Source organism: Sorex fumeus, unplaced genomic scaffold (assembly GCF_029834395.1).
Source record: "Sorex fumeus unplaced genomic scaffold, SorFum_2.1 ptg000151l, whole genome shotgun sequence".
Taxonomy (NCBI): Eukaryota; Metazoa; Chordata; class Mammalia; order Eulipotyphla; family Soricidae; genus Sorex; species Sorex fumeus.
The window spans coordinates 3,292,338-3,307,761 of record NW_026606208.1 but is presented as its reverse complement, the minus strand read 5'-3'; the positions used below and the strand labels follow the sequence as shown (position 1 = coordinate 3,307,761).

Sequence of the window (15,424 nt, the reverse complement as noted above, 5' to 3'; positions counted from 1 at the left end):
GACCCCTGAGTGAGGAGACACTCAGCCACCCCGGGGTGCGCACTGTGACGAACTCCGAGGGGGGCTGTTCCCATCACTCTTGCAAGGGTCTGGGCCACCACCACTCGCTTGCATTTCTCTCGTCCCCCACCAGGTGGCGCCGCCCCCCCTCCTGGCACCTTCAGGGGTGGGGCCGGCTGGCGCAGGGGGCAACAGCGCAATGCACAGCCCCACCCCCAAATTTAGCCCCCCAAATTTCAAGGGGGGAAAAACAGGATCTCGGGACTCCGAGCTCCCTGTGGTGCCTGGAGTCTGCCCGAGGGTCTCCGCTCCGCCCTCCTGAGGCGGGCTGCAGGCTGATTCTCACCATCCTGTGCTCGGTTTGCGGGTGCGTGTCAGGCTGGGTACACCGGCTCCCGGGGGACACCCCACTTCACCCCTGCCCCCCAAACCCTAGACAGGGATGGGCCAGCACCCCACACTCCTTCCCCCACACCGCGACTCATCGTCTCTGAGGACGGATGAGTGCCGATGGGGCTGGTGGGTGGGTGGGGGGACGGGCGGACCCTCGGCCACCGCCGCCGCCAGGGGCGCCCTTTGTCCCCAGGAAGGGCTGGAAGGGGCAGCCTGCCGGGGCCAGCAGCGGGTGCTGAGAACTAGGCGCTCCCTGCGAGGAAAGACCGTTCCACCGTGGCTTCCGTCTCGGGGGTCCCCCTGTGTCCCCTGCTTGCAGAGAGCACTCTCCGGAGGCTGCCTGAGGACCCAGCCACGGCCGACTCCCACTCCAGCCCCCGGCCCGACATTACCCGTGTCCTGTGGCCGACCCCCACGGCTGCCTCAGCAGAACCAGCATCCTCTCTCTGCGGGCGGGGGGCTCATCTTGGGTCCCGTCCCATCACCCCGCGCGCCGTGAGTCCCTCCTGAACCACGCCAACTCCTATGGATGCGCCTGCTGCTGGCCCCAGCACCACGCCCTGCCCCTCGGGACACTGGCCCCTGCTCGCCTGCCCCCACAACTCAGCACGGTCGGCCGGAGTAGGGGAGCCCCGGGGCTGATGTGAGTGGGGCGACAGGACTGCGGGGAGGGCAGGGCACACGCCTTGGATGTAGCCACCTGGGCCCCATCCCCGCATCCCGTACGGGTCCGAGCGCCTCCAGGAGTGATTCCTGCAGAGCCAGGAGGAACGCCTGAGAAGCACAGGGTGTGGCCCAGACAACAAAGAAAAAGGGGGGCATGTGTGTGAAAATGCGCTGGAGAGAGAGCAGCCGCCCTCCTTGGGCCGGTGCCCGCCGAGCAGCCCACCGGGACCACAAAGCCGAAGAGGCAGGTGGGGCCGGGCAGCCCTCAGTCAAGCCCACGGAAACAGTGTGGGGCCGGGGATGGGGCCGCCACGGGGAGGGGACGAGATAGGGCCCGGGAGCAGCCGGGTGCTTCCCGCGTGAGGCTGCGCAGAGCTGCTGGCCCGACAGGGAAGGAAGGAGGTCTCAGAGGAGGGGGCGGTCCTCAGACAGGGGGTCTCAGAAGGGGCCACTCCCACCCGGCCCCCCGCCCGCCCTCTCGCCAACCTGCCAATGAAGCGCAGTCAGTCCTTAGGCTGTTTTTCACTTTTTTATTGCTGTTAATTCAAGGAAAAAATGTTGCATAAAATCCAATCTGTTCTAGAAATATAAGTGGCCTTTCCAGTACATAACATTTCAAATATCAAAGTATATGGTAAACATACAAGTAAGGAGAAGGTAACACACCTCCTATGTACAGTACAGGATTTGAAATCATAAAAGAAGCTCCGTAAAGCACAACTGGCAAGTGACTCACAAGGCGGCCCAGACGCGGCTGATCCGACTCGCACCCCAACGACTCGACTGCAGCTCAACGATTCATTTAATAATGTGGTCCAAAAATACCCAGATCAAATAAAATATATGTCATCAAAATAATCTCCGTTACTCGAACTCTTTTTCTTTTTAAATTAAAGCTCTCGCCTACCCCTCGCCACCCCCCTCCCGCGTCCTCCCCTTTCCCCACCCCCGAAGGAAGGTTCAGAATGTACACGGGTGCTGTAAATAGAAACACTACCTAGAAGCAGGAGAGGAAGCGTCTTCCCTCTTCAAGTTTTCCCTTCTGCCTAAACCATCTGCCGGGCTCCTGGGCCGGAGCAACCGAGGCGGCCCCGGCCGGGGGCAGAGCAAGGCCGCCGACCCCTCCCCGCCACGGGCAGCAGCGGCCACACGGCGCCCGCCAGCACGCTCCCCTTCCAGGCAACCTCAGTGCACTTTAGGAAATCAAAATCACCTGGAAGCAATTCAGGACACGGATGGGCTCTCGGTCTCCCCAAACAGCAGCATTAACTGAGTGGCACGGACACACACATGATTAACACCGGGGCGCCCGCGGCGGCCTCGGGAGCGAGCCGAGGCCGGGTTCAAGCCAGCAGCTGCCCGTCTGCCTGCGCACCGCCCTGCACCGCACACTCGCGACACGTAACACTGGACCGGGGACGGGGGGGGGGGGGGGCGCTCGGGGCGGCCTTTGGGCGCCACCGAGGGGAACAGTTGTGCGGTTGCTTCACTCCGTCTCTCTCTCGGAAGCGACAGGCCAGGTAAGGCTGATACAAGGTTTTCCTCTAAGAAAAAGCTTTGTCCACTTGGTTCTGGCGTTTTCCCGGGTTCACCCGGCTTCCCCGGGCCTCTCCCACGAGGCGCCCAGGTCTGCGGGGAGGTGCCTCTCTCCCTCAGAGCCGGGGAGACTCGGCCCCGTTTCAGGCGCAGGGCAGTGGGGGGAGGGGGTCAGACGGGCCCAGAAAGGGGCAAGGGTGGGCTGGAGAGTGAGGGGCAGGGCCGAAGGGCGGAAGCCGCCCAGGGAGCAATGTCTCGCTTCTCCAAAACCACGCAAACGCTCACCAGTGTTGTCAAAAAAACAAAAACAAAAACAGTCAAATACACAGTTTTAAAGATTCGGTAAACATTGCACACAGCAAGTAGTCAGTGTAAAAGAAGCACCCCCCCGCGCGTGCCTCTGGACAGTGCGTCTGGGTGTCCGAATCACACGTGTCAGACAGAGAAGCCTGCGGCGAACCCGGCGACGGGAGGCTCAGAGACAAAACCCATGCATTCCTTCGGTTCGGACATCCGCACCCGAGACGCCGACAGCCAGTCCCCACCGCCGCGGGCTGGGGCGCGCAGAGACGCAGGACACGGGACACGCCTCCTGTCCTCTCCGCCCTGCTCTGCCCGCCTGCCCGCGCGCGCGGCCGTGCCCAGGAGACAAGCGTCCCTCGCTCGCTTCAGTCGGCAGGGTCCAGCGTGTCATTGGAAGGGGGGAGGGGAGGAGCGTAGCTCAGCCGGTAAGCGCCTAAAACGGGAGAGACAGAGGCCGAGTCACGGGGCGGCAGGGGCCGTGCCCGCCAGGCCTCGGGCGCGTGCTGGAAGCTCTGGGCTTCCGGCCTCGCCTGCGCGATCTATCCACCTCCGTCTTCCTGCCAAAGTGCCAAGTTCGCCGCCCGCGCGGGGACAGCTCTCTGGGGGAGACCCGGCGGAAGGCCGAGAGCCGGGACCGGCCTCGCTCCAGTCGCTCCTGCCTGGGGCCGTGACTCTCCGCGCCCTCTAGCCCCCCTCTCCTTCCAAACCTGCGCCCCTGCCCCCCTCCAGCCAGCGCAGGGGCACCTCTCCGGACGCAGGAAGGCGGAGCCTGAGGCCGGGTGACAAGCCGATGGCCCAGCGGCCCCGGCCTCTGACCTCAGACTCCTCGATCGACAGACTCAAAGTGCCGCAGGCGAGAGACCCGTTGCTGCACCGCCGCGTGCCGGGTGTCCCGGCCGGCACGGAGCTGCGCTCCTCCCGGGGCCCGCACCGGGGCCCCTCGCGGGGGCCCTAGAACCCGGTCCTGGGGGCGCTGTCGGGGTTACCTGGCTGGCCGGCCTCCATGGGCGCCTGCTTGCACTCCTGCGCGTAGTGGCCGCTCAGCCCGCAGTTGTAGCACGACACGTTCCCGTTCTTCTTGGCGCCCGAGCCGCTCGAGCCGGCCACCACGCCGGGCGCGGGGTACACGGGGTAGAAGCGGCCGAAGCCCGCCGGCAGCTGCTGCAGGCCGTAGCTGGCCTGGCCGCCCAGCGGGTCGGGCACCAGCCCGTTGGCGTACGGAGTCTGAGGCAGGAAGAAAGGGAGCTGGCTGCCGCTGCTCTGGGGGGCCTGGCTGAGGTAGCTGCCATTGCAGACGGAGGGCAGGGTGAAGAAGGGCGACACCCGGTACACGGGCCCGGGCACGGCGGGCGGGTAGTAGTAGCTGCCGAGCTGGGGGCTGCCGCCGGCGGCGCAGCTGCACCTGCGCCCGCAGGAGCCGCAGGGCCCCGAGCCCGGCTGCTGGGGCGGCAGCAGCGTCCCGTTGGCGTTGGAGCTGCCCGCGGCGCTGAGGAAGGTGCTGTCGCTCTGCGCCGTGCTGTGGGTCAGCGCGGGGCTGGGGCTGGGGGCGGGGCCCGGGGTGTGGGTGGGCACCGCGGGGCTCAGGCCCGCAGCGGGCTGGGAGGCGGGCAGCGTGTAGGAGGCGGCCGGGGCCGCCGCCGGGAGGACGACCTTCACGCCCGCCGCCCCCTCCACCTGAGGCACCATCTGAGGGAGTCCGACGACCTGGGACGCGGGCTTGGGGTCCGCGGCGGCCACAGGCGAGCCCGGGAAGCTGGCGGGGCCGTGGACCGGGAGGAAGGCAGTGTTCGGGGAGCCCAGGCTCCCGGAGGGCGGCGGCGGGCCGGGCCCGGCACAGCTCTCGGGAGACCCCTGCGGGGCCAGCTTCAGCCTCTGGATGGTCAGGTGCAAAGCGGGGGCGCTGCCGTGCGGGAGGAAGGGGGCGGGCAGGGACAGGGGGGACGCCAGCAGTTCCAGGTGCTTGTCCGAGTCCCCCGGGGCAGCAGCGGGCGCGAGGAGCCCCGAGGGGGCCGAGTTCACAGACTCCCTGACGGCAGACAGCGCCCCGGGGCTCGGCACCAGCACGCCCAGGGCTTTGCCGTCGGCAGACTTGGGGGGAGGAAGCACCACGGGGGACTTGGGGGCACCGTTGTGCACGACACAGTGGAGGGTCGGCATGAAGATGTGCTGGTACTTGGGCGTGGGCAGGGGCTCCTCGAGCAGGCCGCCGCCGTCGCCTCCCAGGGGAGCCACGGGCACCGGGGCCTTGGCGCCGAGCGCGGCGGCGTTGACGGCGCCGTAGCCTGGAAAGCGGGCCGGGGCCGGGTTCCCGGAGTCCTCGGAATTGCTGTCGGTGTCTGCGGGGCGAGAAGGGCCGCGGCGTCAGTGCGAGCCAGCGAGGCGCCCTGCTCCGGGCCGTCTGCCCAAGGCAAGCAAGCGCCTCCCCGCGCACGCACGCGGCATCGCGTGTGAGTGTTCACCAAAGACGCCCGGGAGAGGACTCTCAGGGGCGGGAGACAGCCTGCAGGACGGACAGACGGACGGACAGAGGGCAGGCCCGGGGCGGGGAGCGTGACCATGAGGTCCGCGCTGCTTCATCTTTGGGGAACGGAAGCGGGACCACTGGCGGGGAGGGCGTGTGGGAAGTACCTGGACCTTCCTCCAGTTTTACTGTCAGCCTAAAACTGCTAAAAAACAAGAATAATAAAGTCCTTACGAACAACAACAACCCCCCGAAAGATGAACTACGTGGGAAAAGCCTACCTGGAGGCTTCTGCATAAAGCAGACAGAAAACAAGACGTCTGTTCATAGCCGCATCTCACGACTGAACGAGTCCGTATTTTCAACCCTGATCGGTTCTGGGCAGCTCACTAGATTCACATTCTACCCCACTGTTTAGCTGGTGTTTCACCGCCCCGTAAAGGCCACTGCCATGAAACCAATGTGCCCGAACACCAGCAGCCGGGCAGAACAGGAGCAGGGCCTCAAACACGCAACACGAAACGGCTGACATCAAACCGTCCTGCTTCTGTTTGCTACCTCGGCTCTCTTAGGCTCATCTTAGTACTAACTTACTTCAACGGAAACGTAAACAACGTCTGCTCGCCACAGACAGAGGCGAGCGGCTGAGGCGCCAAGCACACAGGGCCCCGGCTTCGCTCCACGGCACCCCCTGGTCTCCTGAACACTGCCACAGATGGGCTCAAAATGCAGTTTCAAAACAGCAGAATCCTAAATTCTGCAGTGAAATATATAGAGACTGTTTAATGAAATGAACTGCCTATTCATAAGTATATGGGAAATAACATTCACGGTTACGGTCCTCCCGTTGTTCATCCATTTGCTTGAGCGGGCCCAGTAACGTCTCCACTGGAGACTTGTTGTTACTGTGTCTGGCATATCGAATACATCACAGGTAGCTTGCCAGGCTCTGCCTGTGGGCGAGATACTCTCAGTAGCTTGCCGGGCTCTCCGAGAGGGGCGGAGGAATCAAACTCGGGTCGGACATGTTGGCTGCGTGCAAGGCAAATCTCCTACCCACTGTGCTACTGCTCCAGCCCGGAAATAACATTATATACTTTGAATTTTGTACTTTAATCTTTTTTTTCTTTTTTGGTCACACCTGGCGATGCACAGGGTTTACTCCTGGCTCTGCACTCAGGAATTACCCCTGGCGGTGCTCAGGCGACCAGAGGGGATGCTGGGAATAGAACCCGGGTCAGCCACATGCAAGGCAAACGCCCTACCCGCTGTGCTATTGCTCCAGCCCCTGTACTTTAATTTTTTAAAGAAGTATTAAGGTAATATATAGCTACCTTCAATTAAGATGTTAGGCTTTTCTTTTTTACTTCAGTTTCGGGGCCACAATCAGCAGAGGTCGGGAAACCCGTATGGGGTGCCAGACAGAACCAGGGGCAGCCCCAAAGCAAGTGCCTTATAGGCTGCAATATTTCTCTTCGCCTATTGAACATTTTTTTAAACCAAACATTGACAAGTCATTGCCGTTTTCCTGAAGAAAACTTAATTAGTGATTGAGGATCAGTTTTAGTCATTCAACTACTTGATCTGTATTAAGAACAAGGTCAATTTAGGAGCATATTATTCAAGCATAAAGTCCGCTAAATAGTGGGGTATTTCTATTTCTTTTTTTTGGCTTTTTGGGTCACACAGGCGATGCTCAGGGGTCACTCCTGGTTCTGCACTCAGGAATTACTCCTGGCAATGCCCGGGGGACCATATGGGATGCTGGGAATCGAACCTGGGTTGGTCGCGTGCAAGGCAAACATCTACCAGCTGTGCTCCCGCCCCGGCGGTGTTTATTTCTAAACTCTGCAAAGAGGATAGTGTCTAAACATTCTCTATCACTTTATGAGTGAAGAAATACTTCCAGTCCAAAAAGAAGCAGTAATATTTTCAAGTTTAAATTTTTCATTTTTAGGGTTCAAGAAGCTGAAGTGCGTATTCTGGCCCAAGTCTAATTCTGAGCGCCCCACATGAATCTCCCAACACCGACAGGTGTGCCTGACCCCACCAAAATAAATTTTGCATTTTAAAATTTCTATCCGAACCGGACTTTTTCTTTTGGTTTTGGGGCCACACTCGGCAGTGCTCTGGCCTTCCTCTGGGTGCTGCACTCAGGGATTACCCCTGTACCCCTGTTGGTGCTTGGGGGATGGTGGGTGGCGGAGGCCGGAATCAAACCTAGGTGGGATGCAGCCAAGGAGAGACATCTACCGCTCTGGTCCCGGGGCTTTTCATCTTAGAAGTCCCCTGTTCTGTTAATCTTCTTCTTAACATTTTTAAAATAATGCCACATGTTTTCTGACATTTTCAGGATTTAGTTATTCAATGAATTAGTTACTCATTTAGTCTTGTCCTTTTTATTTTCCTGCACTGACTTTGAAAGCGCAGTCTCAAAACAAAACCTCACTGTAAGCAAGAACAAAGTCACGTGCATTCCAAAGCAAACTTCTCATTCTCTGAAACTCCAATGGATAGAGACTCTAGCCACAGAGGAGTGGTAAATAATCTTCCTTCACGAAAGGCTCCCTCGGTCCGTGGTAACTGGACCTGCTGGAAAACAGGCTCATTTCCCAGACAGGCCTGGGACTCGCCCTCTGTGCCAAGTACCAGGGCGGACAGACACGCTGGAAGCAAGTCACCCACGGGCAGCTGGGCGCTTCCAGCTACGAGCGGGCCACCGCTTCGCAGGATTTGGCACCCGGGGAAGGAGGCCTGACTCGGGTGGATTCTGGAAGAAGCTGAAACAGTCTCTCCTTCACCCTCCCTTGCCTCTGGCTGTACAGATTTCACAAGGAACCTGCAGACCCCACCAGCCGTGCTGCCAGTGTCAGCCGGCAAGGAGAGAGGGCGGTGCTGGAGCCAGGAGCAGAGACCTGGCAGGCAGCAAAGGCCAAAATGTGCGGGGGCAGAAAGTGGCCCAAGAGACGTCATGTGACATGACCCAGAGCTCAGGAAACTACGCAAAGGACTGCCGGACCTGACACAGTCCCATGGGCGCAGCGACCTCCTCACTCAACAGTCCCAAGTCCAAGGACTCCTGCAGGAGCCGGGAGAAAGCAGGCGGGGTGCCAGGGACAAACCCGGGGCGCTACCCGCGGTCCTACCTCTCCAGCCCCAGCATGACACTTAGAGACAGGCAGAACTCCTGGTCTTTGCCTTTGATTTTAACAGACACCCCCCGCCATGTCTTCTATCTCTTCCCAATCCCTTGTCCCCAAAGAGGAGCAAACCTCGGTCTTTCTCTTCTTCGCTGTCGAAGCTTTCTCTTCCATCGTGCCGTGGGCTGGACGGAGAACTGTAACTCTCTGAGGATGTTTCTCCACAAGTGTCATGTCCCGACCCAAGGTCCAAATTCACATCTACAAACAACAATTGCATATTTCAAAACACGAAGTGAAGCAGCCCAACTATTAGAAATAGGTTGCAGCTACAAAACTGTTTCGGTTCCACCAGGCCTCAGAAGGCCAGTTCCTGACCCAGGTCAATATTCACTACAATATCACGATCTTAACAGAAAACAGGTGGTGAAGACGTTCTTAGAATCAAGACATGTTTTCACGTATCGAATCACTCCACAGAGACCAGGGAGTGTGGGGCTTGAGTCCAGTGGGTAGAGCGTTCGCCCTGCCCGCAGCAGAACCGGGCTCTCTCCATACAGGGCATACCTTACGGTCCTCTACGCCCACCAGGAGTGACCTCTGAGCACAGAGCTAGGAGTAAGCCCCGAGCACAGCTGGGTGTGGCCCCCAAAGAGTAGCACAACTGTTACTGCAGAGAGAAGCCAAAGATGATCACCTTCGGTCAAAGTCAAAAACAACAACAAAGAGAGAAGCCACTTAAATGAGTTTAAGGAAGGCTCTGGAACCTGGACAGTGAAACTACTGTGGTGTCCTGGAAACTTCACAAAATTTCAAGAGTAGGGTTTTTTGGGGGCTTTTGTCTTAAGTTGATTTTTCAAAAACCACACACACACACACACACGTTTGTGTTGGGGGCCACACCCCGCAGTGCTCAGGGATCACTCCTGGCAGTACTCCGGGGACCCTGGGCTGGCCACAGGCAAGGCAAGTACCCTCCCTGCTGTACTATGGCTCTAGCCCCTCACAATGGTCATTTCTACAACAAATTTCTTTAGATAATACAGTTAGCTAGCAAATACTCTACCACCAAGAAATCACACACAAGTCTGCAGTTTTCGAAGAGTGCAATATATAAATCTAAATCTGTACCCAGGATCCTTTCCTCTCCCCCAGGGGCCTGGGGAGGGGGCTCCTGGTCCGCGCTCCAGCTGTGCAGGCTGCGGGGAATCGGCCAGTGCTCATAGGGGCATCAGTACCACTGAGGGCTCCAGGCCCATCTCCTTGGCCCCCATTTCTCTTTCGCATGAGCCCGAGGTGCTTTTGAATTACGACTCCAGAAATTTTATAAACAGAAATTATGTAATCTCCCAAGTTATGGAAGGATAAAAGAATTATGCTAAACCAAACTACTTCAACTGCCCTTTTAAATAAATATTCGCCTGCTGTTAAATATCAAAACTAAAAAGTCACTTTTAGTAAAAACCAAGAGCATAAACTTTAACAACTGCTATTCTAACAAAAAAATTCTAGTTATTAGCAATTACGAACAAGCAAACTGCAGACTCCCCCCCGCTCCCCCCAAGAGTGTGAAGACCTTGTCCTGCAAGCAGCCCACCCTGGTGGCAACACTGAGCCCTCCCAGGAGTGATCCCAAAGCACAGTCAGGAGAAGCCCTGAGCGCCACTGGGGGTGGCCTCAAAATAACACAGAAAGCACCCACATCCACAAGAACAAAAGCAACTGGTGCTGGCGTGGATGTGGCGAGAAAGGGACCCTCCTTCACTGCTGGTGGGAATGCTGACTGATGCAGCCCTTTTGGAAAACAGTATGGACGATTCTCAAAAAATTAGAAATCGAGGGGCTGGAGTGATAGCACAGTGAGTAAGGCATTTGCCTTGCACGCAGCCAACATGGCCGACACAGGTTCGATACCCAGCATCCCATATGGTCCCCCGAGCACCGCCAGGAGCAATTCCTGAGTGCATGAGCCAGGAGTAACCCCTGAGCATCTCCGGGTGTGACCCAAAAAGCAAAAAATAAATAAAATAAAATAAGAAAAAATAAAAAAAATTAGAAATCGAGCTCCCATTGACCCAGCAATACCATTCCTGGGAATATATCCCAGAGAGGCAAAAAAGTACAGTCGAAATGACATCTGCACTTGTTGAGTGCAGCACTCTTTACAATATCCAGAATCTGGAAAAAAACCTGAATGCCCGAGAACAGATGACTGGTTAAAGAAACTTTGGCACATCTACACAATGGAGTACTATGTAGCTGTTAGAAAAGATGAAGTCATGAAAATTACATACAAGTGGTACTACATGGAAAGTATCATGTTAAGCGAAATGAGTCAGAAAGAGAGGGATAGACATAGAAAGACTGCATTCATCTGGGGAACATAAGGTAACAAAATAGAAGACTAACAACCAAGAATAGTCGAGATAAGTACCAGGAGGTTCACTCCATGGCTTGGAGGCCAGCCGCACATGCTAGGGTTTGAAAAGGCAGCTCAGATAGAGAAGGGAACACCAAACAAAGGGTGTTGGGAGGATCCTCCCGGGATGGGAGATACATGCTGAAAGCAGACTCTAGACCAAACATGATTGCCACTCAATGCCTTTTTTGCAAACCACAGCACCCGAAAGGAGAGAGAGAGAACAAAATGAAATTCCCTGCCACAGAGGCAGGATGGGATGAGGGAGATGGGGGTGGGAGGGATAGTGGGATCAGTGGTGGTGGAGAATGGGCACTGGTGGAGGGATGGGTACTCGCTCATTGTATAACTGAAACCCAAGCACAAAAATTTGTAAGTCTGCAACTGTACCTCATGGTGTTTCACTAATAAAAATTAAAAAACAAAAACAAAAACAAACAAACAAAAAACAAAACAGAAAGCAAACCTGCTGTGGGGTGCTGCTCTCGGGGGCTGCCAGGAAGACAGAGGAGGGACGCTTATTTTCCTCCCTTTCGGGCCTCTGCAACTGTTTCGTTCTGGCGCCACACCTGGCCATGCTCAGGGGTTACTCCGGCTCTGCACTCAGGAGTCTCTCCTGACGGTGCTCAGAGGACTACATGGGATGCTGGGGATGGAACCCAGGCCAGCCCCAGCGAGACACACGTCCCACCCACCGTACGAGTCCTCTGGCGGGCCTCTGAAACTTCAACCTGAATAGATTCCCCTCAAAATAAGAGTGAAATTATCTTAAATTAAATTACACTCTATGACCAGCACATCTATTGCGGGCCGGGGGTGGGGAGACCGCACAAACACCTTGGGTTTCCCAAAGGCTTCGAGACAATTCCTTCCTGGCCACTCGACAGCACGCGGCTCTGCGACACCTCCAGATTCCACAACCCAGACAGCCCAGAAGGAGCACAGCCCACGAGACGGGAAAGTAGCACGGACGCCAGTTCGCGCCACAGACAGGAACAGAAGGCGCAGCCGCAGGAACAGCTTAGGGAACCCTCAATACTTTAATGTCTCCACTGTGAGAACAGCAATTTTCACAAACTGTCCTCTATGGAAGTATTTTTTGATAGTTCCATTGGTCATTTTGCTGTAACGAGCAGTATTAAAAACTTTGTGCTGCTACAAGGGCAGGGCTGGGGGCGGGCGTAAAACTGGGGACAATGGTGGAGGGGACGGTCACAGTGGTGGTGGGACTGGTGGTGGGACGCTGAATGCCTGAGACGACTGTAGGAGGAACAAATCTGCAAACCACTGTGTTGAAAGTTTAAAAATAATTATGCACTGTATAAAAAAAAGATGATCCATTCTTGATTTCCTACTATTCCAAAGGAAAATCAATAAAGGTTTTTTTGCACTAGTCAGCAAATATTCGACCTACATTTGACAACAATGGCAAATGGTTAAAATGGTTCGATTTATAATCGCAGTCCACAAGTGCAAATGTCGGACTCAGTAACGTATGGAGAGGGAAAAATAGAAAGAATAAAGTTTATCTTACTCCAGAATTCTGAGGTTTTCTTTCCACAGCATCTGAGAGTTCAGGGAAATGAGAACGGAAGTTTGACATCAGCCTGAAAGTTCTGAAGTGACACGTGTGTGTTTTCTCCTACCACGAGAAGAGGGGAAGCATCTCACGGCACCCACATGCTCGGTGCTGGCATGTGATTCTCACGGCAAACTATGGATCCTGCTTTACAGAGGGAACAGAGGCTGCAGGCCAGGATGGAGGAAGCGAACCGGCAGACACAAGTCAAAGGCGCAGCTGCTTCTGAAGAAAGCCTGCACGGGAAGAGGCGTCCATGTCCCAGGACAGACAGTCGGAGGAAGGGACTCTCCCTGGATGAGCCCATCTGTGCACACTTCAAAAGACAAATGGGGGCAGCGTAGAACGTGGAGAAGGAGAAAGCACGGAGAGCTGGAGAGAGGCAGAAGCGACTTGCCTCTGCCTGCTCGGGGACCGGTTACTCACCAGCCACGCGGGCCTTCCCCACGTGGCCCCCAAGAGGTCAGGTGACCGAGCTGGGAGGGAGGGCTGCGTCATACCCGGCGGGGCTCAGAGGTGCTCGGGGCTGCCGCAGGCCGCGGGGCCCCCTGGTCCCTGAATGTTCTCCAGGCCCCCGAATGTTGCTTAGGAGGGAACGCCCCAAAGTGTGTCTGGGCGCATATATATTTTTTCTGAAGTGACTGATGTTGTACAAGTGAATGCAAAACTTGCTAAGTTAAAAAAGGAAACAAAAAGACGAACACCTCTTGTTAGTGGCATCAGTGCTAAGTGACCAAAAGTCACAAGAGTCACTGGGTGCACTCAAGGACAAGAGTCCCCTGAGTCTGTGGGCTTTCACTCTTCTGTATCTTTTTGGTGAAGATCAAAGATAAACATAAGACAAAAATTATCAAGGAACCAGAAGAGACACTTCTCAACTGAACCCAGGCCCTTTCACTTGAAAATGGAGGAAGTTTAACACATCAAGATGTGCAATAAAATATAATCTTCATCCCTTTCACTAGAAGAGAAAGAAAAACGAGGAACCTTAAACTGACAGTGAGTGGCTGCCAGCAGACAAACGCAGTACGGCAGGAACCCGAGGGCCCTACTGCCCCAGACGCCTGAGACTCCATCCTAAGGACAGTCACTAGAAACGAGTGACCAGAGACAAAGACTTAAGACATGACTGTCCCTCGGAAGGCTTGGGGGCCTGGGCTCTGCTGGAACGCAGGGGCGGGGCCACCGTGACAGCCGCCAAGGCAGCGTCTGCGACCTGCCGGCATTTCCTCCCTCAAACCAGCCCCTCTGCGATTTCAGAGCTGCTACACCCAGAAACTGCCCCCCACAGCTTAAGGTCGGTGGAGCACTGTTTCTGATGAGGACAGGACCAGCTCACTGCCGGCCGCATGGAGACCAGCAGGGGACAGACAGGAGACAGGCTTCCGCCGGGAGTCTGTTCTCACCTTTCACGGGACCCCCGTGGGCATGCTGAGGAGCGGAGAGTCGGATGCCGTTTATTCTACTAGTCATTCTGTTGTCTGTTTTCATTTTCTCCCTGTAGCAAAAAGCCCACATCAGCAACACTTCAAAGAAGATCCTCTAGAAAACACACTATGTACATTACAAAACTCCATTCAGAAAGTTTTGTAATTTAGAAAAATAGTAAGACATATTCACCATTCACAGTACAATTCTGAGTTTTGGCCTATAAGCTAAGTGTTCGATAAGCTTTAATCAGTTACACATGTATTATTCTAAACAAAAAAAAATAAAGCCCAGGTGTAAAAATATGACAAGTGATGACTACACTACTGATAATACATATACTAGACATACCCCACAACCAAATGCTACATGTCGCTTTTTCTTACCAATTATGTTATTGATAACGCTGCAGCGGACTTACTTTTCTATTTGTGGTTTTCCTTTCTTCTTATTCACTGACGACATACTTCGTTTTTCAGTTGAATGCTAGTGGAAATAAAAAGACAGCAGACTGAGTACGTTCGATCATATTCCTATGTAGGGAACCTCTCACTCTGATACCAAACATCAAGGTGAAATATTCCCAGCTGTTTACTCTAACGACTTCTGACCTTTTTTCTTCTATTTTTTGGTGGGGGCCTCCCAACAGTAGTCCCCTGGGGGCCCAAGTACCACGCCTACTGATTTTCAGTTTCAGTGCTGGGGACGGCCAGTCACACCTGGTGGCGCCTGGAGGTCTCCAGCGTCATCTCTGCTTTGGGAGGCCGGTCGGTCCCTGTCCCTGAGCACTGAGACATTTGCTGCCTCCAGCCTTGCAAAATGTGTTGTCATTTGTGCCACAGCCAGTTGTCCTCAACGGGCTGGGAAGGGGAGGTGCTACACTTGGCCCAGTGTCAGGGACCATGTAGTGCCAAGTGATCCTGATCAAACAACACAATCTGGACCTGGAACCACCTCTCAGGGCCCTAATACGTAGGGGAGGCAGCCAGCAGTGCTCAGGGGCCCTCACTCCTGGGTCAGTGTTTGGGGGTTGCTCCTCAACAGTGCTCAGGGATCAAGTAAGTGGTGCCAAAGACCAAACCCGGCTTCCCATCTGCGAAGCATGCACCCAAGGCCACCCCCCTAGTTTGGGGCTTTTTCAGTTACTGACCTGAAATACTAAAATGTACAGAATCTCTGTCTGATAAATAATAACTATGAGCAAAATCATTTCTCTTTTGCGTAAAAATCTGAGGAGATCTAAGCAGGGTGAAGCTGTTTGCCTGACTTGAAGCTGCCCTGGTTCGAATCCCTGGTACCACAGAGGATCAGAGGATACTCAGCTTCACCAGGAGAGATCCCGGAGGTCAGCCAGAGTAAGTCCCGAGCACAGTCAGGTACAACCCCAAGCGAAACACAACTAGGAACCTGTCCTCGTGATGGCTGGTCTGGGGAGGTGGGGCGCAGGGCCGCAGGGCTCGGTGCTGGGGGCAGGTGGTGGCGGGGTCCAGCTCGGAGCC

General features: G+C 55.7%; 1 protein-coding gene across 1 annotated transcript in view; it reads right to left on the bottom strand.

The window, feature by feature from the left end:
* Positions 1–2,018: 2,018 nt before the first annotated feature.
* ZCCHC2 (zinc finger CCHC-type containing 2) overlaps positions 2,019–15,424 on the bottom strand; it is a 51,209-nt gene continuing 37,803 nt past the window's right edge. The window contains exons 10-14 of the mRNA XM_056106978.1: positions 14,347–14,411; positions 13,904–13,995; positions 8,632–8,760; positions 3,885–5,234; positions 2,019–3,331 (exon numbers count right to left, since the gene is read on the bottom strand). Coding sequence (XP_055962953.1) covers positions 3,264–3,331; positions 3,885–5,234; positions 8,632–8,760; positions 13,904–13,995; positions 14,347–14,411 — 1,704 coding nt within the window. The 3' untranslated portion in view covers positions 2,019–3,263. The remainder of the gene's footprint in view (positions 3,332–3,884; positions 5,235–8,631; positions 8,761–13,903; positions 13,996–14,346; positions 14,412–15,424) is intronic.